Source organism: Barbatula barbatula (assembly GCF_947034865.1).
Source record: "Barbatula barbatula genome assembly, chromosome: 9".
NCBI lineage: Eukaryota > Metazoa > Chordata > Actinopteri > Cypriniformes > Nemacheilidae > Barbatula > Barbatula barbatula.
The window spans coordinates 5,388,991-5,416,945 of record NC_136772.1 but is presented as its reverse complement, the minus strand read 5'-3'; the positions used below and the strand labels follow the sequence as shown (position 1 = coordinate 5,416,945).

Here is a 27,955-nt window from a genome sequence, read left to right as displayed (position 1 = left end):
GATCAGTGAAAGAGAGGGCACACTCATGCGCTTGAGGTGGAGCTACGCGGTGCACATATTTGTTTAATGACGTTTTTATTGGACACGTCACGTTGCGTTTTCATTGATGTCAGCTGTTACTCGAGGACAGCTTTACTGCCATATACTTCAAAATCAATAACTATACATTCGTCCCCGTGAAAAATACTTCATATGCATATTGTTTATCGTGTATTCAATCAATCGGAAATTCTTAGCTTTGCAGTCTTAACGGTTGTCTCAAATCCAGACCACGCAAACAAAACCACGTTTGCCTTTAGGAAAAATACGTTAACTCGTTAATGCGATGTAGTTTATTTAAATATAAAAAATTGTTTCGAATTGTTTACCGACTGCTTTGGACTGGACATTTTTATATATAAAGCCTTGTTTTATTATTTATTTCAAACATAGGCTTACCGAGACGTTTCCGTTTACTCAAACTCTCAGGTGGGCGCGCGCCTCGCGTTCACTCACGTCTCTTGCTGTCGCATCCGGGAGAACGACGCCAGCGCAGGTATGTGTGCGTTTTCTTTAAAATATTAAACTTGTCATTTAACAGTCGTTCATCATATCACAGCACAACATCCTTAAGGCTCAAGAATGTCTTCCATTTTAATGTCTCGCAAAGAGTTTTAAATAGAACCGTTGGAGTAGATAGCGTCTTTAAAAACTGAAATGTTTGTCACTTATTAACAAGCTTTTGTTGAATCAGAAATGTCCACGCGACCATCGCCTCTACTTGCAAATGTAAGTGCAGAAATCCTAACAATATACTTTCAACTCACTAAAAGCCTTTCTTTTCCCCTCATACCCAGCAAAGCAGCCTTTCCTAGGAGAAAAAATGTGCCCACAGGCTCGAGAAATATTCCTGGAAGATGCTCAGGTAATCTGCAATCAGCTTTAAATATTGCACACGATGTCAATAATTTACTCAGGTGTGTAGACGAATGGCCAAAGATGTACTTTAATGGAGACATTAGATATGAGTGACACTGGTTTGTGTAGGGTTCCCAGAGTAATACTCAACCTTGGTGGAAAGTGCAGCTCTTTGTCTGGGAACCAGTTCTGTTTGGCACCTGGGATGGCGTTTTCACCACCTGCATGATCAACATTTTCGGGGTTGTGCTCTTTTTACGGACTGGCTGGCTTGTGGTAAGTCTATCATCATAGTAGGCTATATTTGAATGAGTTTTGTTGGATCAGTTTAAACGTATGTTCCTGACTTTATTGAACATTTGAAATATCTTCAGGGTAACACAGGAGTTTTGCTGGGAATGCTTCTGGTGTCACTGGTCGTATTGGTCGCCTTGGTTACAGTGATGTCTGGAATAGGGGTGTCTGAGTGCTGCAGCGTGGGCAACGGCGGGGTTTACTCCATGGTGTCCACTGTGCTTGGAGCAAGAGTCGGCGGAACTGTGGGGCTTCTGTACGTGTTCGGACAGGTGAGCAAGATTTGCATAAATAATCATTTATGATGTTTACTGTACTCTTCGGAATTTCACTTTTTTTGTTGACCTTGTTTCCAGTGTGTCGCTGGAGCTCTGTACATCACAGGTTTTGCAGAGTCCATCGCTCAGGTGTTGAGTTTACAGAGCGTGTGGGCAGTGCGGGGGATTTCTGTGGCCGTTCTGTTGGGCTTGCTCGGGATTAACCTGGCCGGGGTGAAATGGATCATACGTCTTCAGTTGGTTCTGCTGGCTGTATTGGCTATGTCCACTCTGGATTTTGTAATCGGGACATTTAGTCATCTAGATCCAGGTGAGTTTAATTGACTGTAAAAAAAGGGTTTGGGAGTTTAGATTAGGAATCATATACCGTTATAGTATCTGTTTTACATCAGATTTGGTCAACCCATACTTTATTTTACAAATAATTGCTCAAATAATTGTCTTGATCACATTGCCATTAGTTGATGTAGTTTTGATGACAATCTTTTTGAAGTGATGAAGTCAGACAGTGGTTTTGGAAATGTAAAATTTTTACTTTTAGGTTTTATCTTTGTTTAGAGAGTGTGTTGAATAACAGCATTATCAAATGAATTGGTTTGGAACTAGTTCCACAAGCCATTTCTACTTGTCCACTTGAATATTGGTCTTTGGCTTATTGAGGTCTTTGGGCAGACCAACCCTGTTTATCCCAGATATATATCTTTAATGCATGCTATACATTTTATGAAGAAATGCGATATTGAATCATAAACAAATACACCTGTTGCAAAATGTAACCTTTGCATGAAAGCGTTATCAAAACGGTCTGCATTTACACAGATCCAGGAAAACGGATCGAAACGCTCTAGTATGCACGCCATGTCGGTGGATGGTGATGTTGTTGTGTTAAGAAACAGGACGTGCCTTGACACAGTTATAAGCCAAAGTGCTTTTTAATCCCGTTGGTCGACGTATATATATGTTTAAAGTCGAATGTAAAAAGTGTGTCTCCACTGGTCTTATTGGTGCAGCAAATCCACATTTTGCTAAGGAAACGTTAATACATGGTCGAGCAGTGCGAGCTCATAGTACGAGAAGCCGCCATATTGTTTTGCCGTGCGACTGACCACGTAACATGCATGCGCGTGACGTCAATGTTTTCAGAATGTTGCATCTAGCAGTTTACGTGGAGAAAAGTTGCACTTTGAGACCCATTTTCAAATGTTTGCGTTTCCAGTCCCCTAAAACGCAGTTTCCGTGTAAACGGACAGCAAAAACGTATACATTTTTATTTGTTTTCTGTTGAAAACTGTCTAGTGTAAACGGCCTCTGAGTGCATTGATATGAGAATCAGGCCCTGCAGTGCTGTTTTCACAGTTCCTGCTCAACAGTGCTTGTCTTTCTTATATTGACATTTCTTTGCATGTTTCCTGGCAAACCTGTTGGACAAGGATACCCAAGTTCCAGTCAATTTATCTTATTCTAAATAATGTGCTGTAGCATTTTCTTTCAACAACAGACGTGTCTCTAGATAGTTCTCACTGTTTAGATGAGTAATTTTGTTCTTTGTTGTTCAGATTGCTGAATATATTGCTATATTGAACATTGCATGTGTATTGAAATATTTTCATTGTATATATTGCTTTTTGGGTCATTGTTAAGTTACAATAATTTAAATCTGGTACTTAGGTGCTAATCATAATGAGGTTTAATATTTTCAAATATATATTTATAAAAAGGCATGTTTAGCTGTATTGCACTTGCAACAAGTGTCCAGAAGGTGTCAGGGTAATACTAATGTTGGAGTGTCCAAATTACTATCTAATGTGTTTTGTAAAGCATAAATCATTATGCCATTTGTTTTCTGCTAATAGTAATTCGCATTTATTTATATTCTCTAGTTTCCATAAAAGCTCCTGACTTACAAAGTGGAAGCCTGTGTTATGTTTATCCGGTCCACAAAAAGACTTCTATCATGTCTCATGTTCTGCTGGGAAAGGTGAACAAGGCCAGAGGGAGCACCGGGTCGCTTCCTAATATAGTCACAAAAGTATAACAATTCCGTATCATAAAAAAAGAGATATTGAACAAACATGGGGGTGGGAGGATTTGTCTTTCCTGTCTGCTTGCCTTTGTACATCTGCACCAAGCCAAAATGCAAAATGCCAATCAGTCAGATTACAATGTTTTAAATCAAAAGGATTTAACCCACCTGTTAGAACAGCTACAGGAAGACAAAGTTTACATTAAGTATAACAAAACAACCAATTATACTGCAAGAATTTATATGAGCTCACAACAAGTCTTTTAAACTGAGGACAAAGAAAGCATGCATTCACTTTTTTATTGTGTTTGGCTGACCACTTCAGACGAGGTCACTGTGTACTTTCACACTGGGTTTGCAGGAAATCCATCCCAACTCTTCCTGTTCTCTTGATTACTGGCTTCCTGTCCTATAAAGACACAAGACTTTTAGAAAGATGGCGTCCTCTCTTTCTGCCACGAAAGCCAGGATGCTTAACATTACCCCTGAAGTGCTACTGCCACTATCCTCTTGCTCTAATCGCCTCCCTTAGGAGCTTGAGCCCGGGTGCAGTATGTTCTGGCTGGGGGAAAAGGAGGTGCTGATTCCTCCAGGTTGTTATAATTAAGCTTTATGGTTGTGGGATGATCTCACTATTGGAATGTTTCCAGGGGTTGCACAGTTTAGGCTGGGTGCTGCATGGGTGGGTTACCTGCTAGTGGCAGAAAAAAGGAGCAGCTGTACAGATGTGTTTACACTTTGATAACGATGGTAATCACGTAGTCATCGGCAGGTGGGCAGCGCAAGGAAAGGTTTTTACGGTGGTCATTTTGCGACTTTGTTAAGCCTGAACAGAAAGTTCAGGAGCTGAGCACATATCTTGGTTGTGAATATTTTTGGGAATGGATATGCTGACACATTGTACCACAGGCTGTAGTTGGCTCTTTTCTTTTGTGCACCCAATATAGGAGGACTGATGACCTTAAAGGAAGAGTTCACCCAAAAAGGAAAATCCTGTCTTCATTTACTCACCCTTAAGTTGTTCCAAATAAGCATAGATTTCTTTGTCCTGATAAACACAGAGAAAGATATTTGCAAGCATGCTTGTAACCAAACGGTTCTTTGTTCTGTTGAACACAAATTGTAACAACATGTTAAACGCATTTTATTTTCTTCCTATTATGGTAGTCAATGGTGGCCAAGAACTGTTTGGTTACAAGCATTCTTCCAAATACCTTTCTCTTTGTTCATCAGAACAAAGACATTTATACAGACTTGGAACAACTTAAGGGTGAGTAAATGATGACAGATATTTTTATTTTTGGGTCAACTGTCCCTTTAATACTGCAACCTACTTTCGTTATTTAAGTAGGTACTGGTGTTTTGTTAAATAATTTGAAAATGTTTTTGTTGGAAAAGATAAAGAACAACCCACTAGAGTCTTCATAGTTCATACCATTGCCATGAACACATTTGTGCTAGATTTAAAAAATGAGAGCACCTCCTAGTTTTTGGTCACTTTTTTTTGTGCCTCTCTTACCACACAAGAGGAGCGCTGAGCTTTCGTTGAGGTTCACTACTGCTCTAGATTTTTAATTGCAGTTTTGTTCAGGGTTTGGCAAGTCCAGGATTTGAAAAATATGGTCTCGTCAGTTTGCAATCTCTATATCGGTCTATATTACAGACTTTTGGACAAATGACAGTATTCTTCAAGTGTTCTCCCCACGGGATCACAGAATTGTAATTTATGATCTTAAATGTAGGCTAAATAATCATTCATGAATGTTTTGGAATTGAACTGGATATTAAAGGAATAGTTTACCCAAAAAATAAAATTATTTCATCATTTAATCACCCTCATGTCATTCCAAAAATCATTGGCACAAAATAGACATTTCTCAGAATGTCTTCTGGGTTTCACAGAAAAAATAGCTATTTACAGGTTTTAAAGGACATGACAGTGAATATATGATTTTTGTGTGAACTATCCCTTTAAAAAGGGTTCGGAGTTCAGTTCTTAAAAATACTACTCATTCTATCAATCTTAAACTGGGAGGGAGTAATATAGTGCGTAAATATCTGCACATAAATAAATCTTCGAAATTTCTTTATTTTCAGCGTGCATACTTGTTTTTACACATGATTTCATTTATGGTGTGATGAGTTTTTTTATACCAGGTCTCTTGTTCCCTTGGTTGACGGTCTGTTCTGTTCCTCAGCTCTTCTTAAATGCAAAAGACACTTATTTAAACGCACTGAATTGGACAGGAAACTGACATGCGCTCATAGATTTGGGTGAAGGGTGTTGACCGGGCTCACCCACATTTTTGGCCTGAGACAAAAGAGCAGGCAGGAAGCAGATCCGAACTCCTCACTAGCAAAGTCCACATCATCACTTCCTCTTCCAAATCTTTAGATCAGAAGAACTCCCACTATAAATATCCAACTGCAGTCAAATTGCCTAAAAACATGGCAGGGTGGGCCACAGCAACGCATGTGCTTTGATCTCCTGTTTCAATACATTTAGTCATTTATGCTTGCATAAAATGTATCAATGTGGACATGCATATACTATATCATGTTATGATGAATTGTTTTGCAGTAGACACGATCTATTTTAGCTAACGTTCTTAATCTTTTTAGTCTGATCTCTTGCATTTCTTATTCTCTAACTCTCCCTTTCTAGAACTGTGACTTGGAAGTGCAGGAACAGGCAGGGCTTCTGAAAGGGTTGTGACTTCCTTTCGTATAAACATGTCATTAATCCAAGAGAATGCATTCTTTCCCATCACAAGATAACCAAGAGGGAAATGGATCATTCTCTTGCATAGCCAGGTCCTGTAGATCTCTGTTTTGATACGTGCCTTGTCTTTGCATAGGTGAGATACCTCCCAAGCCACCCATTCCTTTTTTCCCATTTCTCTGTGGATCAAGAAAAATTTCAGCTATTGCAACGAACCCTATGCACTGTCGCAAATTCCTTCTTATCCATATAATTGTTACCAGATACTCAGATTGGTGTACTTTTATATTTTTATGCTTCAGTCTGCGTGCATATTAATGCTAATGCTGTTTAAATGTCCAGTGTATGACTTTTAGCGGCATCTAGTGCTGGGACTGCAATTTGCAACAAGCGTCTCGCTACACACCTCCTGTTCGAAGCACTACGGTGGCTGACACAGGGGAAAGATGTTGTCACATTTTCACTTCTTTACAGAAGGAGATAACGTATTTACGGAACGCGCTCTGTAGAGCAATTTGTCCGTTTAGGGCAACTGTAGAAACAACATGGTGAATTCCATGCAATGTGACCCGCTATGTTTTCTCATTCTCAGGTTGTAAAAACATGACGCTTCATTGTGTAAGGTCTTTGCACACTTGATGACAAATGTATGTATATTATATGCATTTCTGTCAATAGATCCTCAAAAGAATCACACACTGGACCTTTAACCAAATCATTATCTCCCCCTGAAGAATGTTTGCGCCACAATTCCATATAATGGAAAAAGGGAAAATAACACCAGTGTCAACTCGTACATAAAAGTTTTTTAAAACTACACCTAAAAAATATTGCATCAGCCGTGCTATCCAAACATTCAAATTGTCACCAGAGTTAAAATAGCATTCTCATTTGAAGGTACAATTGTGATATCTCTCAGTAATGTTTGTGTAAATATTCAGCGGCGCCTGTTCTTGCCTTGTTTTGTTTGCCTGTGAACACACCCATACCTCACTCCAGCATTCCCTCAATCATGTCCACACTGCAGAGCTATTGAACTTGGCATGTATTCCCAATGAAAGGCCGGTCCTGGGTTCGCACGCATCTTGGTGGGGCGTCTGTCTGTCCCCCCGGGTTGTTACATAAGGGGCGATGGAGTCCAAACCTGGTGTGTAATATTTCACATGTGAGATTGAAGTCTTCCCTCTGACACACAGAGCCCTAGCGAATCTGCTTTGATTTTAGGGTGAGAGGTTATTGTATTGGTAAGTGTGGGAGATCAATATAGAATTTTCAGGAAAACACTTCTCAATGTGGTCATGAGCTAAGGAATGTTTTTCTTGTACATGTGTGCAATACATATGTAATATTTAGACAGATCGGGCTGATTTTTCGGGAATAGATTAGATTCAACTTTATTGTCATTACACATATACAAGTACAGTGTAACGAAATGTAGTTTAGGTCTAACCAGAAGTGCAGTTAGCAAGTACAGGATATACAGTTAGAATAAATACAGAATACAATATGAGAGAATATAATACAGTGGGCATGGACTATAAAAATATTTTGCAGTAGGTATGTTCTATGAAAATGTTAAAGGTCTGGATTTGATTCTACATGTGGGGTTTGCATTTGGAAGCTGTTGCTGGGAACCCACATCATGGGGTTCAGGGAGATCTCCATGCAAGTGAAAAAGACCATAGTTAGATTTCAAAAACACACCAATTCCATCAGAAAGATGCCAGGAACATTAAGAGCAGCCAAATCGACAATTTGGTACATTCGGAGAAAAGAAAAAAAACACAGCTGAGCACTGCAACATAAAAATCCTGGGCGTCCACATGAGACCAACAGTTGTGAATGATGACATTATCCTCTCGCTGATAAAGATAAACACCTTAAAAACGCCCCTCTTAATGTTCCTGGCATCTTTCTGATGGATTTTTTGTGTTTTTGAAATCTAACTATGGTTGGTTTCAATTGCATCAGCAACATCTTCCAAATGCAAACACCAGACATAGAATCAAGTCCAGACGTTTAAAATGCTTCATTTATGAAGAAATGATTTAAGGAAAAGTCCATTTCCTTTTAAAAAACAGCTTTTGATTCAACAATTTTGTCACTTGAAAAAGGGGGGGGGGGGCTTCATAATGAAGAGCTCTAATTCCTAAAGCCTTCAGCTAATCTGAATGTAAATACACTAAATAATGCTGAGAGTGTGCACTTTAAGACAATATCCATTATAAAACTTAAACTCGAATACACTTTGATACACAGCTAAAATAACAAAAAATGTGCTTCTGTCCAAATATTTATGGACCTGCGTAATGTCTGTTATTCTCTGTGACTAAGGGGTATGATAAATTTGATTCCTATGTTTCTGTGCAGGCTTTCCCCATAAAACATTCTGTAATGTTTCATGCTTGCTGACATAACAACAAACAAATGGCTTTCCTGACATTGTTTTGAACCGAATCTGTTTATTACAGAGCATGGATTTGTGGGCTATTCGGAGGAACTGCTGCATAAAAACACCTTGCCAGACTACACGACTGGCGAGACTTTCTTCACTGTGTTCGGGGTTTTCTTTCCTGCGGCGACAGGTGAGGACAGAACATCAATAAACTGTAATATGACCACTGACTAAACGATGTTGATACTAGAATGCATTGACAGCCTCAAAAAAATGATGTCCTTTGTTAAAAGCTGTGATTTTATTTAGAATGCAGATTTCACAGAAATCCTTTCATGAATCACACTTTTGTATAAAAAAGAAATAAAGATGTTTCCATTCTTTTCTTTTCTCATCTGCACTTACAAAACAAGTGAGGACGTTTTTATTTTGACTGAGCTCTTGGATATGTTATGATATCTGGTGTTCGGGTTTTGAATGGACCCTTGTCTTAAGGCATGTTTGCACAGTAACCCTCTCTCTCTCTATCTGTCTCTCTCTCTGTGTGTGTAGGTGTGATGGCAGGATTCAACATGAGCTCAGATCTCCAGAGACCTGAACACAACATCCCTGTGGGAACTCTTGCTGCTGTCTGCGTCTCGTATGTATCTGCCAGTCCACACCTATAATAACCATGATCTCCCATTTTGTTTAACTTTGTGACAAAAATGTCTTCATCATTTACTCACCCTCTTGTCATTTCAAACCTGTACGACTTTCTTCTGCAGAACAGAAAAGAAGATATTTTGAAGAATGTTGTTAACTGGCCCCCGTGCACTCGCATAAAAGTGAATGGGGGCCAGTGCTGTTCGGTTACCAACTTTCTTCAAAATATATTTTGTGTTCTGGGCGAAAAAAGTCATAAAGTTTTGAAATGACAAGAGGGTGAGTAAAGGATGACAGAATCACTTTAACCTCCGTTGTGTTGACTCCACCTCATTTATGGTAGAGGTTAAAAATAGTACCAATTGTAAATAAGACTTTGTGAGTGAGTAAAATATAACCACTTAACAGTTGCAGGCAACTTTTTGTGTGTTGTATTAAAGAAGATTTAATGTTATTTCATTGAACAGTTTTTGTTGCATAATGCTTATTAAAATAGAATACATTCAACCTTCATTCTTGCATGGGAATCCGCAGGTGGTTCCTGTATCTTGTCTTTGTGTTCTTGCTGGGAGCCATTTGCACCAGAGAGGCGCTGCGTTATGATTTCTTGATAGCGGAAAAGGTAATCTGATGTTTTGCCAGGCTTCAAAGGATAGTCTATTCACTATTGAAACTCATTCTTAAATCTTTCTTTCAGTTGAGACGATATAATTTATCTACAGATAAAATGTGACATTAGCAACATTCAGATGGTGTATTGGTCTTTGTAAACTTAAACTTACTGCCTTTTTATAACCTCTCACAGCCCAAAGACATGCAGGTTAGGTTAAAAGGATAGTTCACCCTCCCAAATAAATCTGTCATCATTTTACTCACATTTCAGTTGTTCCAAATCTTTTTAAACGCCTTTGTTTTGTTGAACACAAAATGAGATATTTTGAAGAATGTGGGACAGCAAAAAAATAGGGGTCTTTTGACTACCATTGCCATTTGTCCTACTATGGTACAGTAGTCAAACGAGTCACTGTTTGGTTACAAGCATTCGTCCAAATATCTTTCTCCAGGTTTGATTTTACCAAACAATGTAATGTATACAGGTTCGGAACAACTAGAGAGTTTATAATTGATGACAGGATTTTCATTTTCCGGTGAACTATCCCTTTAATTGAAGACTCTAAAATTGCCCCTCCCCCGACTTGAGTATGGATGTGTATAGATTGTCTATTTCTCGCCATGAATATAGATGCTGGAATGGCGTTAAGAATGAAACAATAAATAAATCATATTTTTCTTTTATAAAATAACTTGCTAAATGCACAAAACAAGTCAGGCCAGGCCACTTTTGAATCTTGATCAGCTGACAGTTTGCTGGTTTCCATGACAACAGGGACCACAATGAAAGCTTATTCTCATCATGGCTGCTTAAAACTTTGTCAATAAATAAAAATTGTTTATAGATTTAGACATTTCATTTTCTCATCATTATTTTAAATAGACAGCTGTGAATCAGTGACACAGGAATAACTTTGTGTCAAAATACTTTATTTTTGTGATGGGTGATGTTTTCTTGTGATCGGAGGGTATTTTCCTTGTGCTCGGAGGGTACTTTTCTAATGCGCAGTGGACCTTTTTCTTGTGCTCGGGGGACATTTTTTTCAGATGCTCAGGACATTTATCTTGGCTCAGAGGTAGGATGTGCTGGAAGTGTGGATCAGGATCTATTACACAAACTGAGGTGGCCGTAGAAATGGCCTTGATATTTGCAGGATGGCTTTGGTTATTGTTGGACTCCATTCCATAGGCCACTCATCCTTTGGCACAAACTGAGGTGGCCTAAGAAGCCGTCTGGATGAGGGTACTGTGGGAGACCATTCCATATAATAGTCCTCTTCCACCACCTCATCCACTTCCATCGGCACCTCATCTGGCATGTGTGCCTGAGCCAGAAACCAGTCTTTGAAGGCTGCAGTTGGTCGCTGTCTTGTGGCTTTCACCTTGCGCCTCTTTTTCAAATTCAAAGCGGCACTAAGGCTCGGTCCACTGGAAGAGGCGCTGCTAGCTTTTTTAGCTGAAGCCATTGTCAAATCGCAGAGAGCAAGTAGGAAAGTGACTGCACCTTTCAGCTGTCAGATGAACACTACAGCATTAAATGATTCTACATCAATATAATGTCAGGTATGTTCTGGTTTTAGCTGGTTTGAACTGGCCTGAACTGGTTTAAGCTGTTTGTTTTAAACGGTTTTAGACGTTTCTTTTCTTAAATATTTATGTTAAGACTAGTTTACTTTTTAGCTCAGTTGCATAAAATCTCAGATCAGTCTAATTTAAATCAAATTAAGATTTTGTGTTGCTTTTTAAAAAAGTGCAATAAGAAAAGGAAAAGTTTTCATAGACAAATAAAATCCACTGAAAGACCATTGTGAAAAATAAATCTTTGATTCTTCTTTAGTGTAAATCTTTGATGGTTCATGAAACTGACTGACTGCTAAATTCATTTACTCAGTTCCAGTAGTCCAAGCCTTGTGTTTATTATTATTTTCACTGTAATCACTAAATTTGTTTATTCTAATATGCAGATACGTCTTAATTTTCCCACAAAGCAGTGTAATTTATTTTGTCTTATTGAAGACAACCATGAGCTTATTTTATGCAACGTCTTTCTTCACTGACTTTAGCTAGTCAGCCCTATTTGGACGGTTATTGCTTCTCATAGGGACGTAAGATATTTTCACCATTTACCTGGTGACCTGATGATATAGAGTTTTATATGTTTCGGCTGTTAAAGTGATTGTGTAGATGCATCACGCGTGCTCACTTAAGATATTCACACACACACAAGTTAAAACGTTGCAAGTTGATGGATAGATCAAGATGGCGTCTAGACTACACAGAGTGGGAGATAAGAACAGAAAGAAGACAAGAAAAAATTTGCCATTTAAAACTTACAAAACTGTAATAATTATATAAGTGCGATTGGTCATGTGACTGAGCACGTGAGAAGTGCATTTTCCGGGGTTTGCAGAATATACACCGCATGTCCAAACACATGTGTTTTATTACAGAGGTTATTTTATTTTACTGACGTCCTCATGAGAAACATTACCTTCGAATATGGCTATAGACACTGTCTTAAAATCATGGCTATGCTTACGCATCCGGCCCATTGACTAGCTGTGAGAGTTTTCAAACTCGCTCTACATAAAGTATGTGTGAGGCCACAAAGAGATGTTTTTTGTTGTTTAAAAGTTTCTGTATTGTACACTCAACCGCCCTTCTTGTAATTGGTTGTAATCGCCTGCTCTCTCATGTGGTGTTTGCGTTTACCTTCTGTCAGGATGGTTAAGGCTAAAATACACTACAAGACTTTTGCTCAGATTTTCAGTCTGGACTTGTTGCAGAAAGTCTGTGCCAGTCTGCAGATTTGATCGATTAGTTTCTATTTGAAACTTTCAAAAAGTCTGCAAGTGTATGATGTCTAGTTTAAAAAAAATCTGTTCAGATTTTAATAGTTTTGTAGTGTATTCCAGCCATAACACAATGTTTCTTTGATTTACCTTCAACACAGTATAAACTCTTTTCGTCTGGCCAAGCGGAACAGAGCTGGGTGGAGCGCTCTACACTCTCTTCCCCTCTGTGTTTTGTTTTTTCCCAGGTCTCCTTGGTTGGTTTCCTGTTTTTGCTGGGTCTCTACATCTCCTCCCTGGCCTCCTGCATGGGCGGCCTGTATGGAGCACCCAGGATCCTCCAGTGTATCGCCCAGGAGAGAGTCATCCCAGTTCTCGGGTTTCTTGGGAAAGGGGTTAGTATTAATACTGTGGGAAAAAACTGTATTAACATCATGTATTATTAAAACATGAATGTGTTCAAGATGGCCATGTGCCATTGTTGTCCAGCCATAAATGATTTTTTCTATTGAAGACTTATTGCTAGTATAAAAAAAGTTTAAGTCCATACATTTGACATATGCTTCTCAAAATAACATTTATTTACATTTAGTCATTTAGCAGACGCTTTTATCCAAAGCGACTTACAAAAAGTTCAGGGAGCAATAAGCGATATGTCATAAAAGAGCAATACAACATTAGGTGCTTATACAAAGTTACTAGTTTCAACAAAAGCTAGACCACTACCTGTTGGGAGAAGAGGGTTAGGAACTTGTGTGATTTTTAAAACATTTATTTTTCATGCACTTTGTGCTACTTTAATGAATCGTTTACTTTTTCAAACATATGCTTTACCGAGGACAGGACAAGTTCCTAATTATAGTGCTCCAAAAACACGAAGGAATGAAGTGTAACAGTTGTGGCTTTCAGAAAACACAGCACACCCTTTCCCTTACATAAGCTCTGCCTGACCCCGCTCTACGGGCTACAAGCTCGCCTCAGACATCTCAGCCTGAATCAAAGTACTAGAACAAATGCAGGAAGCACAGAAAAGACCAACCCAGGTGGGTTTGGAGCTGTGCCAGTCAGCAAAAGTAATGCGGGCAATCCAGCACAGTCTCCATCCCAGAGCCTATTCTTATGAGGGCTTCTGGGTAATTGCCAGTCTTGGGTGAGGTTAAACTCTTGGAATATGTTGTTTTTGGAAAGTTTTAACTTTAATGTTTATGCTCACTTATCATATAAGCTGGGAATGGTTAAGGATGGAGTGCGTAGAAACCAAACTAATAAACGTATATTGTGAAATAGATATTTTTAAGAATGTCAGTTATACAAAATTAAATTACATTTAAATCACATTTATAAATAAGATAATTCACCCTGATCATTTATCAAGTTTTAATTTACACAGGTTCGGATTATAAATCTAGTAAATTTACACAGGCAGCATTTTGAGGCATCACAGACATGTGCCCTGATGCAAAGGTTGTTGCAAAAAATGTAAGCTTGATGCCAAATTGTAATGTTTTATTTAGAATTTCACCATGGTGCGTGCTGTATGTAGGCAATAGACAGAAAAGCAACTCACAGAGCCATAACGTCTTTATCCTCTCAACTCTTTGTTTTACAGCGAGGGGCCAGTAAGACCCCTTTGGCTGCCATCTGTCTGACCAGTTTAATCTCCATGGCCTTCATCTTCATCGGCCAGGTCAATGTCTTGGCTCCCATCGTCACCATCAACTTCATGCTGACATACAGCGTAATTGACTATTGCTACTTCTGTGTGGTGAAAAGCTATGAGCTGCAGGTCCAGCAAGGGAAGATGCCAATTAAAAGGTCGAGCTCCAGGAGAACGCTCGTGTCCAGCTCTCACCCCTCTTACGGCAGCGAGGGAGCCATCAGTGAACCTATGAACGGCACGTTATTGGAGTTCACCAAAGACATGAACCAGATATTTCCAATGACCAGCACAGACAATGTTGAAGAACAGAGAGTGTCTATTCCTGTCTCTAAAGCCCGAGGCAGGAAATCAAAGATTCCAGCTAAAGAAACATTGATGAACAGTTTTGGGTTGGACTTAAACAGTAATGCACAGTTAGATAAAGGGAAAGGTGAGAGAGTGCCAGAACAAACTGTTGGATTTGATGATGATATCAGCAGTCAGATAGGACTTATGGAGTCTGACCTTACAACAGTAGACAAGAGGAAACAGTCCTTGCCTAATTCTGGCTCGGCTGAACAGCTCCCAGGAGAGCATATAGACAGGAATGGTGAGTATGTGACACATGATTTAATGCTTCAATAAAGAGATTGCAATCTGTTAAAAATCTGTCATTCACAGGGCCAGAACCAAGCCTTGAAGGATCTGAAATCAAATCAATTCAAAGTTCAGTCTATGAAAAGTTTTGTAACCACTGGGTTTCGTTTATTGGTGTAAGTTTTTGAAAAAAAGCAAAAATATATTGTATAAGCAATTCAGAACATTTATAGAAAAATAACTTGAAGACTTATGTTCTCTATGCAGGCATTGTGCTCTTTTATGATAATGTTCGTCATCCAGTGGATGTACGCCTTGGTTAACATTACAGTAGCACTTATCCTCTTCCTCTACATTGGAACAGCAAGCCCAGGTTTGCCAACAGGTAACTGTACCAAATTGTAATTTGATTTAATCATTTTTTTAAACAGTAAATTGCCTATTTCAGCAACTGACCTGGGACGCGTTTCCCAAAAGCCTCGTAACCTTAATTTGATTTTAGAACCATTGTCACCAATGGAGATAGGATCAACGTAGGCTTACAATGCTTTTGGGGAACGCAGCCCTGAGCATTTCGAGTCATACTTTGTTGGCCATTACTCCATTGGCCAAAGTGCTGATATTGAGATGACATGAATTTAGGTAATAGAATTTCTGTATTGTTGTTTCCCTAAGATTTACTGCTTCAATGTTTCCTCAGTTTTGAAAGTCATTTTGGATAAAAACATCTGCTAAATGCCTAAATGTAAATGTCTAATTTGAATTATCATCATAATGTTTGTGGTGCACAGTTGGGCTACCAGGTTTAGTTTATATGATATTTCTTTTTAAAAAGGACTTATCCTCACCCGCAGGTGCAGCAGCACATTTCAGCTTCTTCAGGTGGTTCAAGACCTCTCTGAGTAATCTGAGAAGGTAGGAATAGTCCTGATTCAAATGGATGGAGTGAAGCACTCCCGTCTCTGCATTTATAAATTGACTATTGCACCTATGAGTGTGTGGCAGTGCAGTATAGATACTATGACTATATGTACATCTGTATGCACATACACAATACCAAACCTCACGTCACCAAAGATTGGCCTGTCTTTTTAGGCAAGGGGCCCTTCAGGATCAGATCGTGGTGACACCCTCTTTGTCCTCTGTTGGCATGGAGACCAAGCAGCTGACAGAAGAAAATGCGGACTTTGCCCTTCGCGATCGTTACCATCACTCCTCATTCATCACCACCACAGACAAGATGGTCCATCCTCAGTCAAACTGACCATGTTTCAGCTGCTTGACCGGTTCAAGCACATGTGGATAAAATTCTGACTGAATATTTTTTGATTGCTGCAATACTTTTTTACTACATTTATGAGGTTGTAGGAGGAGGACAGCTTTGTTTTCATGGAAAATATGAAGAGAATCTAGATGTTTATCTGAAACAAGGGAATGTGCAATGAATGTGCCATGATCTCCGGTGGTCAGGGATATGATGTGAGAATATTCACATAGTATTCAATAATGATCGTATAATGTTACTATTCATCAGCATTTGAACAGTATATAGTATCAAGTCGATGTTGTATTACAGAAGTAAACGTATCATTTTTGCTTAATTATACTGTATGAGTGTAACACCCACAGGGAAAATACAGTAGCATACTTCGTATTCTGTATTATCAATTGTGAATCTGATACACTTTAATATCGACTTGTAGTAAACATTTGTGTCAACAAACTAGTTATTATACATTACTTAAGATTGCTTTAATACGAAAGTATACTACAGTATTTTTCACGTGAGCACGGGGTAGGCCTATAGTAATATTTGGAAATTATTCCAAAAGATGATTATTTTTCATTAATCATTTTCGGAAAAGCCATACCACCCCAAATTATCAAATTATTAGGACGCATGTGCACACTTGAGTCGTGGATCTAAAATAATATCAGTATCTAGTAATACAATACTATATCTAGCATTTGCAATACCTATTTATAGTGCCAATGTAACTAAAAAAGGATAGCACCTGTTTTGGCATCATGTGACATTATATCAATCCGAAATGAAGAGTGCGTCCATCCTGAGGAATGGGGTGGAAACCGCTATCGCCTGCCCGAGGGGAGGAGTCACCCCTTGCTCCCGTTTCTCACTCAATGCCCGAAATAAAACCGCGTCTTACCCGTCAGCTCCAACTTTAAAACCCTCACAAGACGTTTTAAAATGGGAAACTGTTAAAGAGAGTTTCCGATGGTGACCCGGACGGCTTTGGCGTGTTATTTCATAGGAAGTACGCCCGGTCGCCTTTACGATGGAAACGTGTGCCCGGAGCCGCGCTCAACGTGTGGCGTTCGCTGTGCTTTTGCTCGTCCTAAACGCCGCGATTGTTGAAAGTTTTTCGAAAGATACGGACACCGATATTCCATTGAGCACCGAAACTTTTCCTGCTCGAACGACAGGTTTGAAGCAAACGACCACTTGGCCGGACAGGGGGGCAGCTGTGACGACTGTGGACCTGGAGATGACGGACGTTCCCGCCAGTGTTGCGATAACGGGAGCGAGAGCTGGTAAGCCATGCGGTCCACGAGCATGTGATGCTCGAAGCATCTGTTTACACACTGCGGGCTTCTGACTAGGTTTTAAAAAAACATCCACAGTCAATGTAAAGCTGCTCTGAAGTTCGGCCTATATATGAGGATTATACGATATCATATCGGTTTCAATATGTGTCATCCTGGAAGTTTTAAACTAAGTTCTCTCGAATGTCAGCTATTGCTTTGGGCATTACATAAATAGGTCCTCTTATGAAAATTAATTTGAATAAAGGTATAATATTCGTATTTGGGGCGGATTTATTACTATTTGTATTATCTGTTTAACTGATGTCATAACATCAAGTCATAAATGTAAGTGTGTTGCTACATGTTATGGTGCTCATAACTTCGGTTGCTCGAATACCATTTAAATGCCATTTGACACCAATATTTTGACATTAATTATAGTGTGATGATAAGAATAAGATGCTGTAAATTGGCTCTGATATATTGCATAGCCAGTGCATCCAGTTTTTGTACTTGGTGTACTGTATGTTTGGCCAATTTTGAATAAAAAGCAAATGATTATTGATAGTGGTGCAAAAATATTTGAACTAGGCAGTAACCAGAGTAAATAAATACACTAAATTAAGGGTTTTGAAACTTTCATGTTAAAGACCCCCAGATATGATTAACTTTTGTAAAATAAATATCCATTTTATTTGTATAAAGAAGCATTTAAGATGTCCAACAAATAGTGAGTTTGATATTATAAAGGAAACATAATGTTTATAGAAATTAAACCGCAATAATCTTCAGTAGAATTTTGCATTAAACATTTTCTTTGGAAATCTGCTTAGAACATTCTGGGGGTCCCCGGACCCCTGTTTGAAAACCCCTGCACTAAATGATCTCTATCTGGCACTGTATTGATCCCTACACAACCTGACTTTAAGGTATCTGCTTTGTCCACTGGCTGCAAAGTTTTGTTTATAATAATTTACCGTATATCTCATTGGATTAAGTTTAGATTGGGATGTGAGTTGTGCACATCGTTTTTTAGCGTTCTTGGATTATTGTCCAATTGAAATTCATTAACGTGTATGGATAAACGTTATTTGGGAAATATTGATTTTGTTTTGCAAGCCAAAAATAATATCCAGATTTAAGCAGATGTGAGTGATGTACAGTTCTTTTGGTGCGTATCAATTTGCCTGGGGTAAAGGGAATTTTTCACTTTTCCAGTTCATTCTGTATTTTCCAAATTCTTAAATCATTAGTCTGTAGGTCTTTCTCCATCACTATCAGTGTGCTGAGACAGCGAGATGTAAAAGAGTTTTGACTGTTTATGGTTTTGTGTAATTTTGATCCTGACATAACCCTAAACGTCAAAGTTCACATCTGTAGACATTCTTGTAATAAACAGATTTAAATATTTGGGCAACAATTGTGGGGCGAATTACAAAAAGACTCAGTGGGTGTGACATACTCAAATTGTTGCACATTACTGACTGACTTTTTTGAAGAAAAAAAACTGAAAAATTTAAGTCCTCCATTACACCTGCAGAATACTTGTATTATGGGGCAATTTCAGCGTTATGAATGTGACATTTATAGTCAAAACGTGAAATATAAACTCGTAAGAGAATGTATATAGTCTAGGCGTCAGAAATATATCGTATAGTTTAGTAAACATACCATGGGCAAATCCATGCAAAGGAATTATTGTATTGTTTATCATACTGGTACTTCTGCCCATCAGGTTTTTTTTCTACCACCCTCTTAAAATAAGTGTCCCTATTCAGTCTGAGGTCCAGTTGATTATATTTCTCCCTGTCTATAAACTCCATGCTTCAGTGACATTGCTGTAATATGGACTTTGCTTGGTCAGCTGAAGGAAGGAAACAGCAAGTCCCAATGGGTCAAAAACCCCTCCATTTTTAGGGCCCAAGCTTTTGTTAGGTTAGACTAGTGCGGCTGCCAATTGTTCTCCACCCAAAATCATTACATCCGCAGTCACTTCTGAAAACATCTCGCACAGTTCAAGAGGTTTCCCAAGTATCGTATAATGTGAAGCGCACCCTAGTGGTGGTATTTCTCAAATTGCCAAATGAATGAAGGTAAAATGCCTCAGATTCCCCATTATAGACAATTGATATATTTAACAAAATGTCTGACATGCCTATATGTTTTTGTATATCTCCAGACAAACTGTCACAAGCTTTCCACATCTCCACAAATCCAGCGGACTGGACAACTCCGAAGACCTCAGATGATCCCACTGATCTGCTACTATCCAACCATGAGCTCACCGATAATGCCACTGCCCAATGGGAGGGTCCGTCTGAAGCATCCTATGGCAGCAGTTCTTTTCCAGCCCTCAAAGAGAAACACCAGCTCTTGACGGTGACCCGGACAGTGCGAGATATTCCTGTAACAGACCAAAGAAAGCGTTATGCCTACACGGACAGCACTGATTCTCTTTCTCACACCGATAGCACCTACGTCTCCACCACCAGCCGTGTTGGAGAGCGCACCCTGCTCTCTGTAACTTCTAACAGCACCTCTCTGTACACGGATGACTCGGACACATCTGAGACTGTCGCTCAAACGTTAAGCTGGGAGGAGGGGACGACAGGTGCCCCCCAGGGAAAAGAAAAAAACGTCAGTGTTTTATCTGCAACATCTGATCAAACTGAGCTCACATCTGAAGATCATAGTTGGACCAATGCGACGCAGGGCCAGTTTACGGAGACCGATGGGCCAAGCGTGTCTCAAGGCACCGAAATACAGACGAGACAACCTTTTGTGACACGACAGAGGTTTGAGCAAGGTGACAACCCAAATTCCACACTACCTTTCACAATGACTGACAACGGTAAAGCGGAAACGGATGTTACGTATGTAAGCAGTGAGACGTCTTACACAGAAACCGGTGGCTCTGTGTCTTCATCGCCTCCTTTTACCACAGGTGAACACAATGTCTCCAGTACATTCCAGCAGAACCGTGAGACCACAGTGACTGATTCTATGGACACCGGAGCTTCTACAGAGTTCTCGACTGGATCTGTCAGCTCCAGCGACAGTGAGGAACCCAAAGTTCCTCCAACCCATACAATGAAGGATACTACCATTCAGGGCTTAACCACTGCACCCCCAGCATTTCTGGAAGGATCCACCACAACCGATGACTTGTTTTCCAGGTTACCCACTAGACAGCCACCCTTCATTACTGAATCTGATGATCCGACCAACACTGAGGTGGTGTCAACATCGGCTGTCCCGGCAACTCGGAGGCCACAAATTACAGAAGAAGACACTTACGAGACATCTACTTTTATCATATCCACCAGCACTACCGTGACTGCTCCTGTCACCACACGTCAGCTCCAGCCAAGCACCACTCCACCGGTTGAAACAGAGCTCACTACTCTTGCTACCACCGTTCAGATGCTGGAGACGACAGTATCTTCCATAGCCAAGCGTCTGCCTACCTCTCCTACTGGAAAAACACAGGCACCCAGTACATCCGGCTCTGCTGACGTCACCACATTGCACTTAGAAACCAGCACGGCCACGCCAGGGAACACGACGGCACACGACAGCCACGCAACGACACCCTTTAGCAAAATCACTCCGACCGGGGGCACTGTGGTGTTTACCACCAGGAGTCACACAGACAAAGTAACCACAGAGATGGGAGTGACAACCACACAGATGACAACAAGGACAACCCTATCACCAGGTGTGTTATTTATATTTGATATATCAATATGTTACACCAAAGAGTGCTGCAGGGACCATGTATTTTTGTAGAGGTTAGGCTCACACTGGTTTCATGGACACAAGACTGGGATTCTCGTACACTATATGGACAAATATTGGGACGCCTTCTTGTAATAAACAGGTTTGACTGCTTAAATCTTAAAACTACAGCGTATTCTAGAGAACGGTGTGCTTTTATTTTTTTAGCAACAGTTTTTTATTACATGACAATGTCTTCGTACACAAGACCCAGAAAGAAATAATGGATTCAGACTAATGGGGAAGAACTTGAGTGGTCTGCAAAAAGTTCAGATATAAACCAAGCTGAACACCGGCTTTGAGTCAAACACTTATCACCCAAACTCAGTAATTGAACACGGGTACAGTAATTTCGGGAACCCAAAAGGCCATTTTAAAACTCTTGCAACAAAGATGGAAACAAAATTCTTCAATATGGTATTATATGATATAGCATATTAATTTAAGTTAAAAGGGCGTCCCGATATTTTGTCCATATAGTGTAAAAATAAACTCTAGAATCAACAGAAGTCCATCAAGATAAACACAACTTGAACCCTGAATACAATTGGCAGAAATAAAAAGCTAAGACAGATCTGATTCTACTATCTTGTTATTGATCCAAAATGATACCATTTTGTTGTTCCATCTTTTTCATACGGGAAAAACTGATAGATCTACTTACCCTGCAGACTTTGATATTGGAGGGGAAGAACAGCATGCAGGAGACAGTGATGTTATAATAAAATGAACAAAGATTATTGTAGAGAGAAAACATGCGTTGTGTCAGATGCCCATTCTAACTCTGCCTAGAACTCTGTCTAGGGTTCACTCTATCTCCATCTAACTTTGTCCGAAATCGTCTGACTAGAAACACATTGAGTTATTATACCAACATAGAGAGTGGAAAAATACTGCTTCACAACATTGTTTCGTGACGTTGTTATGAACCTTGAGAATGAGACCACTGCAAACTCATATCTACTTGTGAAGACAATACAAATGCAACATCCAACAGAATGTAGAGTATAGCATAAAGAAAAGTTGAATAGAATATAGATAGAAACTAGATAGAAATAAATATTATATAATATGACTAATAAAGTAAATGTATAGCAAAACAAATGAAAAATAAGATGAGACTAAAAAGGATGAGGAAATAAGAAATTAAATATAACACACAATGTATGTCTGTACTCTCAAGTTAGAATTTCATCATATTTAGGAAATACATACACACACACAAACAGCTTTTAAGAAATTCAGATGCTACGATATATCAGCTATAAACAACAATACAGATGCTTAACATCAACGTCAACTCCACCAGGCTTTCTAACTCTTTCAAACTTTATGTAAAACATGTTTTCTTATAAGGAACAATTCCGTGGATAAATCTCTATCCAGATTTTATTGTCCACTGTACCTTTGTTGCATTGCTTTCTTAAGATGTTTACACGCAATGACATTTAAAGGGGTCATATAGAAAAATGCGTGTTTTTCTGTGTCTTTGGTGTGTTATAAGTTGTCCATGCATGCATGTATTAGACACGTAAAATTGCAAAAAATTAAAGTGTCAGAACAAAAGATGCCTTCTATCTAAAAGCGAATGCTCACCCAGATCTGCCTGAAGCCCCTCGTGTAACCACACCCCCACAAATCTACGTCAGTTTGTGGTATGACTTGACTAAGACCGCCCAAATGTAAACACAAGTAAGGTGGGCGTACCTATCAGTAAAATTGCTAAATTGGAACCTTCCGTCTGGCCTTTATGGAGACCAGTCAAATTCTTCCCCATTAGACTACAGCTGTTGGTTGTGTGGTGTTAACTTAATTTGATACAATTAATATACAGTTAAATATTAACTTTAATATGAATTATATATCAAATAAATTGGAAGTTAGCTTTGTGTGTCCGATGAAACCGTCTATAGGGTTAGAGATTTGAAACTGGTATGTAAGTCTCCCCAACACTGTTTTGTACTGTGAACACAAAAACAATTGTTAAATTGTTTGTTTTATCTGATTTATTATCTACGTTTTGCTCATTTAAGGTCCTGTGTGCGGGCCTGACGCGTGTGCTAATGGAGGCCACTGTGTTAGAACGGCCGAAGGAAGTTATCGCTGTCAGTGTCTGCCTGCATGGACTGGACCCTCCTGTACTGTGGGTATGCAACTCACTTTAATGCACACTGAAATACAAACTTAATAATGATTCACAGTGAGGATTTGTCAACCCTCAATGCTATTTTAAAATATATTTTAAATGACATTTTTATCTATTATCTTCGGACGTTTTATCTTCCCTAATCGCATTGTTACATTTAATGTTTACTTCTGGGATTTTAATGAAAATGGATTCATTGTATTTGTTTTTTTCACAGACGTGGATGAGTGTGTCAATAGTCCGTGTCCCCACGGTTCAGTGTGCGTCAACACGGGTGGCTCTTTTAGCTGTGAATGTGCCCTGGGCTTTGACCTGGAGGATGGCCGCAGCTGTACGCAAGGTAGGTGGTTAGCTGTACGCAATGAAAGAACATCAAGAGCCGTAAATAAAGATATTATGGCATCAGTCACTCATTTTGTGATGTTTTTATCCTGCAGTGAAGACTTTTTTGGGCACCTTCACTGTCAACAACTCCATGCACCTCAGAAGCTCAAATCTACATGAGCTGCACAGAGAGATCCTACAGCTGGTATGAAACCGGATGCTGTATGTTACAATATATATACACCTGACCTATCCACCTTTAAACCACACAGCCAAATCAGATTATGCTGAGTATTCTACAGAAGCTATTAGGGAAATCGAGATATGATTTGTTAAACATGATACAGTGATGTATTACTCTTCCACAGGCTGTTTAACATTTGAGTGTGATTTTTTTTTCAGCTCAATGCCTCTCTCTCCATCTTCCACGGTTACAGACGTTCTATCTTGAGTAAAAAGTGAGTTTCTAAAGATCCTAGCGTTCTTGGACTTGTTCTTTGTCCCTGAGTGTTTATGAATGTGTTCTTCGTGTACAGAGACGGAGACCTTGTGCAGATCTCAGCTGTGAACATGTTTTCTCTCTCCGCCAACGTAACCAGCACTGACATTGACAACAGCATCCAGATGTCCCTGAGCAACTGCAGCCGGACGTACTCGCACTGTACCATAAAACTTCAGTACCAGCTGTCCTATCACGGTACCATTTAGGGTGCTCTCTCTTCTCATGCCACTTCTGAGACATGATAACACCAGTCACACAACATGCATGGATAATAATGTCTTTGAAGTGCTTTTGCATAATAATATTAAGAGAACCTTTCTGATTCTGTACTCTCTGTTTAGTGGAGAGTTTGTGCTTGACCCAGAAGAAAAAGTGTGATCCTCAGTACTCCGTGTGCTCAGATGTTAGCGGCACACCGTCCTGCGAGTGCCTTCCAGGATACTTCAAAAAGAACCCAGGGGACATGACCTGCAGAGGTAATAAATATATCATTTTTTTGGTTGACAACCAAAACATTGAATGGAAAGTTCACCTAAAAATGATGTCATGAATTACTCATCCTCAAGTTGTTCCAAACGTGTAAAAATTACTTTGTTTGCTTGTACACAAAGAAAGATATTTGGAAAAGAAAATTGCAACTGAGATTTCTGGGTCACCATTGACCACCATATTAGAAAAATAGTTTACTGTATATTGTTTTGTTCTGTTAAAAACAAAATGAGATATTTGAAGAATTTAGTAAAACAAAGAGTTACCGGGGCATTATTGACTACCATATGACTACCCCAGAAATCTCAGTTGCTAACATTGTTCTCAATATCTTTCTTTGTGTACAACCAAACAAAGAATTGTATATAGTTTCGGAACAACTTGAGGATGAGTAATTCATGACAGATTATTTTTTTTGGGTGGAGTATCCCTTTTATTTGTACAGTGACTACACAACATTCTGCAATGTTTACGAATGTAATATTTTTGACTGATGTCATTTTTAGACTGTGGAGATGGACTTAAGCTTGTTAATGGAAAATGTGTTGAGTAAGTATGATGTATTGATGTATTTTACACACCTACATTACTTGAAATCACATTACATTGACAAAAATTAACATAAGTTTAGTCAAGGTTTGTTTATGCATCTAAACTTGTCTTCACTCATGCAGGTGCATGTTCGGATTTGGAGGATTCAACTGCAGTAATTGTAAGATTTTGAATTCGTTTCATTATATTAGATTTACACCAATAATTAAAAATGTAAAATACTTTTATCTTAATCCTATGAAATGATTTATGTTGCTGATGTAATGTTTTTGATATGCAGTCTATAAGTTGATAGCTGTAGTGGTGTCTCCTGCTGGTGGAGCTCTGCTCTTAATTGTCATCATCGCTCTTATAGTCACCTGCTGCAGGTAAGTTCATTCCTGTTTATTTACTTTGATGAAACGGATATTCAGAATATAAAGTATAGCGATCTAAACTGCTTTTCTTCCCTGCGCTCACAGAAAGGACAAAAACGACATAAATAAAATCATATTCAAAAGCGGAGACCTTCAGATGTCGCCCTACGCAGAGTTTCCTAAGAGTAACCGTGTGTCTATGGAGTGGGGCAGAGAGACCATAGAGATGCAAGAGAATGGCAGCACCAAAAATCTCCTGCAAATGACTGACATCTACTATTCGGTATGTGATCACATGTTTTATTGGCTTATTTGAGGTATTATACATAGGCCACGCATTTTGCGTTAATGTCATGTTAATGCAATGTTTGGCAACCACACACAGCCTACAGTTAAAACAATGAATGATATAGTGTAACAGAAAACTGTTTATTTTGTTTGATTTGTGGTAAATGTAAAATATTTATTAAATCTACCTCTTATTAGAATGCTGTTGCTGCTATTTTATACATTGCATACATTTGAACACAGGAAAGAGTCCAAGCTAAAAATCATCCTTGACCAAGTCATTTAAGGATAGTTGACCCAGAAATGAAAATTCGGTCATCATTTACTCACTCTCGTGTCATTTCAAACCTGTACAACTTTCTTTCTTCTGCAGAACACAAACGATACTTTGACAAAATGAATTTAGATTTTTGGGCAAACTATCACTGTAACCACTTTAAAGCTGATATGTGACTCAAATTCTCTCTTGTAGCCTGCATTGAGGAACGCAGACTTGGAGAGAAATGTTCTGTATCCGTTTTCCGGTCTTCCTGGCTCACGGCATTCCTGCATCTACCCTGCCTCGTGGAATCCATCCTTCATAAGCGACGATTCACGGCGGAGGGACTACTTTTGATGGCCTTCTGATGCTTCATACAAACTCTCAGCGTATTGACCTGTCGCAGATTTAAAGACTGACCACTAAATGGGCCTTTGAATGTGAAAATGAGCTGGCAGGAAAAGACAATTATCTGTGCACGGATGAGAGCACAGAGAGCTCTTCCGAGGTCAGTTTAGCATTTGCCCACACAGGACCACAATGAAACCGTAGTTTCTGGTGTGGAGCTGATGAGTACACACAAGTAGAATTTCATTTATTTGTTCTCACGGCACCCAACAAAGCATTTGTTCTTCAGTAGAAATCTGTGAATTTAGCTTTGATCGGTGGAGAACAACACAAGATGACTGAGCTACAGTATAACTTTTATGAAGTAAAAGTTTGCACTATGAACTCCTCACGCAGATGTCAAACGGAGGAAGCCATAAATGTATTTATATGTTAAATATCCTACTGGTTTGTTAAGGTGTTGCGGTCGAATATGTGAGGAGATATTCAGATGGGTGTTTGGAATAGTTCACTCAAAAATGAAAATTCTGTCATCTTTTACTCACCGGTTTCGTTCCGTGAAATTCCATGAAAGTCCAAGCTGCTGGTGAAAGGGAATGGTGGCCAAGGTCAGTCAAGATTTCCACGGCGAGTACAACCGAATTTCACTCCGTTCATGGTGTTTTATATGTTGTATGGATTACTTTTGTGATGCTCTGGTGATGAGCTTGACATCCTCTCGTGTCCATACACTTTTATTGCAGAAAGTAAAATGGGAAGTAAATGATGACACATTTTTAGTGAACTTTTCTTTAAAGCTTTGTAGTAGTGGGAGTAACGCTGGAGAAACCTGTGTAAAAGCTGTTAAGATTTTGATACACGTTATTACTGAATGCATTGTTCATAAAAAATGTAGCAAGAATCACAGTAATAATCATAAAACACAATGCTGCCTAGTTTTTTATAATTTATTCTATTTAAGTTTTCCTTTCCAGGAGACTATAGTATTACCTGAGGACCATCCATAAACCCTCAGTGAATATATGATTTAATGAATGCTTTAAAGAGAATGAGCATCACCTGGTGACAGGCGTCCATCTTATCTAACATGTTTTTATCATGGGATGTGCTATATTTTTAATCTTTCATATCACACTTCTTTTCTAACTCCGTAGTATTTTTCCCGTCCTCTGTGGATGGTCACTTGAATCTGGCGTTGTAGTCAGACTTGTATTTTTAAATAAAATAAATGTTTGATTTCTAATGTTAATGTTTGTTTGACTGTCTTTGCGTATTTTTGTAATAGCAACAAGTTTCCTCTTCCCCAAAGCATTCATGCAACAAAACTGCAGTTCGCTTTTTACAATGCAAATCCAAATAGATTAAGATCACGGCTCATAGAGTTTGACAATGAGCCTTGACACAAATAAACATTCTAACATGAAATGAAGCGTTCACAGCCAAATGACCACTAGCAGGAATAGGAATCAGAAA

The 27,955-nt window shown here is 39.1% G+C and overlaps 2 protein-coding genes across 3 annotated transcripts; both read left to right on the top strand.

Annotated features, from left to right (window-relative positions):
- Positions 1-61: 61 nt before the first annotated feature.
- Positions 62-17,111, top strand: slc12a8 (solute carrier family 12 member 8). 2 transcript variants are annotated; one of them, XM_079464422.1, is made up of 14 exons: positions 62-535; positions 837-904; positions 1,027-1,173; positions 1,272-1,463; positions 1,548-1,779; positions 8,686-8,799; positions 9,162-9,249; positions 9,789-9,876; positions 12,907-13,053; positions 14,268-14,907; positions 14,979-15,070; positions 15,162-15,279; positions 15,749-15,809; positions 15,990-17,111. In XM_079464422.1, exons 2-14 carry the CDS (start codon positions 863-865, stop codon positions 16,156-16,158), a joined length of 2,130 nt encoding a protein of 709 aa, XP_079320548.1. In that variant the 5' UTR covers positions 62-535; positions 837-862; the 3' UTR covers positions 16,159-17,111. The 2 variants fall into 2 exon arrangements, with proteins under 2 accessions (XP_079320548.1, XP_079320549.1); XM_079464423.1 differs by having other exon boundaries at positions 106-535; positions 837-956.
- heg1 (heart development protein with EGF-like domains 1) lies at positions 16,963-27,730 on the top strand. The gene is made up of 13 exons (XM_079464421.1): positions 16,963-17,447; positions 19,621-21,159; positions 23,252-23,365; positions 23,582-23,704; positions 23,802-23,893; positions 24,091-24,146; positions 24,225-24,385; positions 24,532-24,666; positions 25,186-25,228; positions 25,354-25,391; positions 25,512-25,599; positions 25,693-25,870; positions 26,348-27,730. Exons 1-13 carry the CDS (start codon positions 17,192-17,194, stop codon positions 26,489-26,491), a joined length of 2,967 nt encoding a protein of 988 aa, XP_079320547.1. The 5' UTR covers positions 16,963-17,191; the 3' UTR covers positions 26,492-27,730.
- Positions 27,731-27,955: the final 225 nt, after the last annotated feature.

Excerpts from the sequence above, each read along its gene's own strand:
- slc12a8 (XM_079464422.1), top strand. The coding sequence starts at position 863 with ATGTGCCCACAGGCTCGAGAAATATTCCTGGAAGATGCTCAG. Across the intron at positions 1,780-8,685 it reads ATTTAGTCATCTAGATCCAG|AGCATGGATTTGTGGGCTAT; the intron begins GTGAGTTTAATT and ends TGTTTATTACAG. Across the intron at positions 13,054-14,267 it reads TCGGGTTTCTTGGGAAAGGG|CGAGGGGCCAGTAAGACCCC; the intron begins GTTAGTATTAAT and ends TTTGTTTTACAG.
- heg1 (XM_079464421.1), top strand. The coding sequence starts at position 17,192 with ATGGAAACGTGTGCCCGGAGCCGCGCTCAACGTGTGGCGTTCGCTGTG. Across the intron at positions 24,147-24,224 it reads CGTTCTATCTTGAGTAAAAA|AGACGGAGACCTTGTGCAGA; the intron begins GTGAGTTTCTAA and ends CTTCGTGTACAG. Across the intron at positions 24,667-25,185 it reads AGGGGACATGACCTGCAGAG|ACTGTGGAGATGGACTTAAG; the intron begins GTAATAAATATA and ends TGTCATTTTTAG.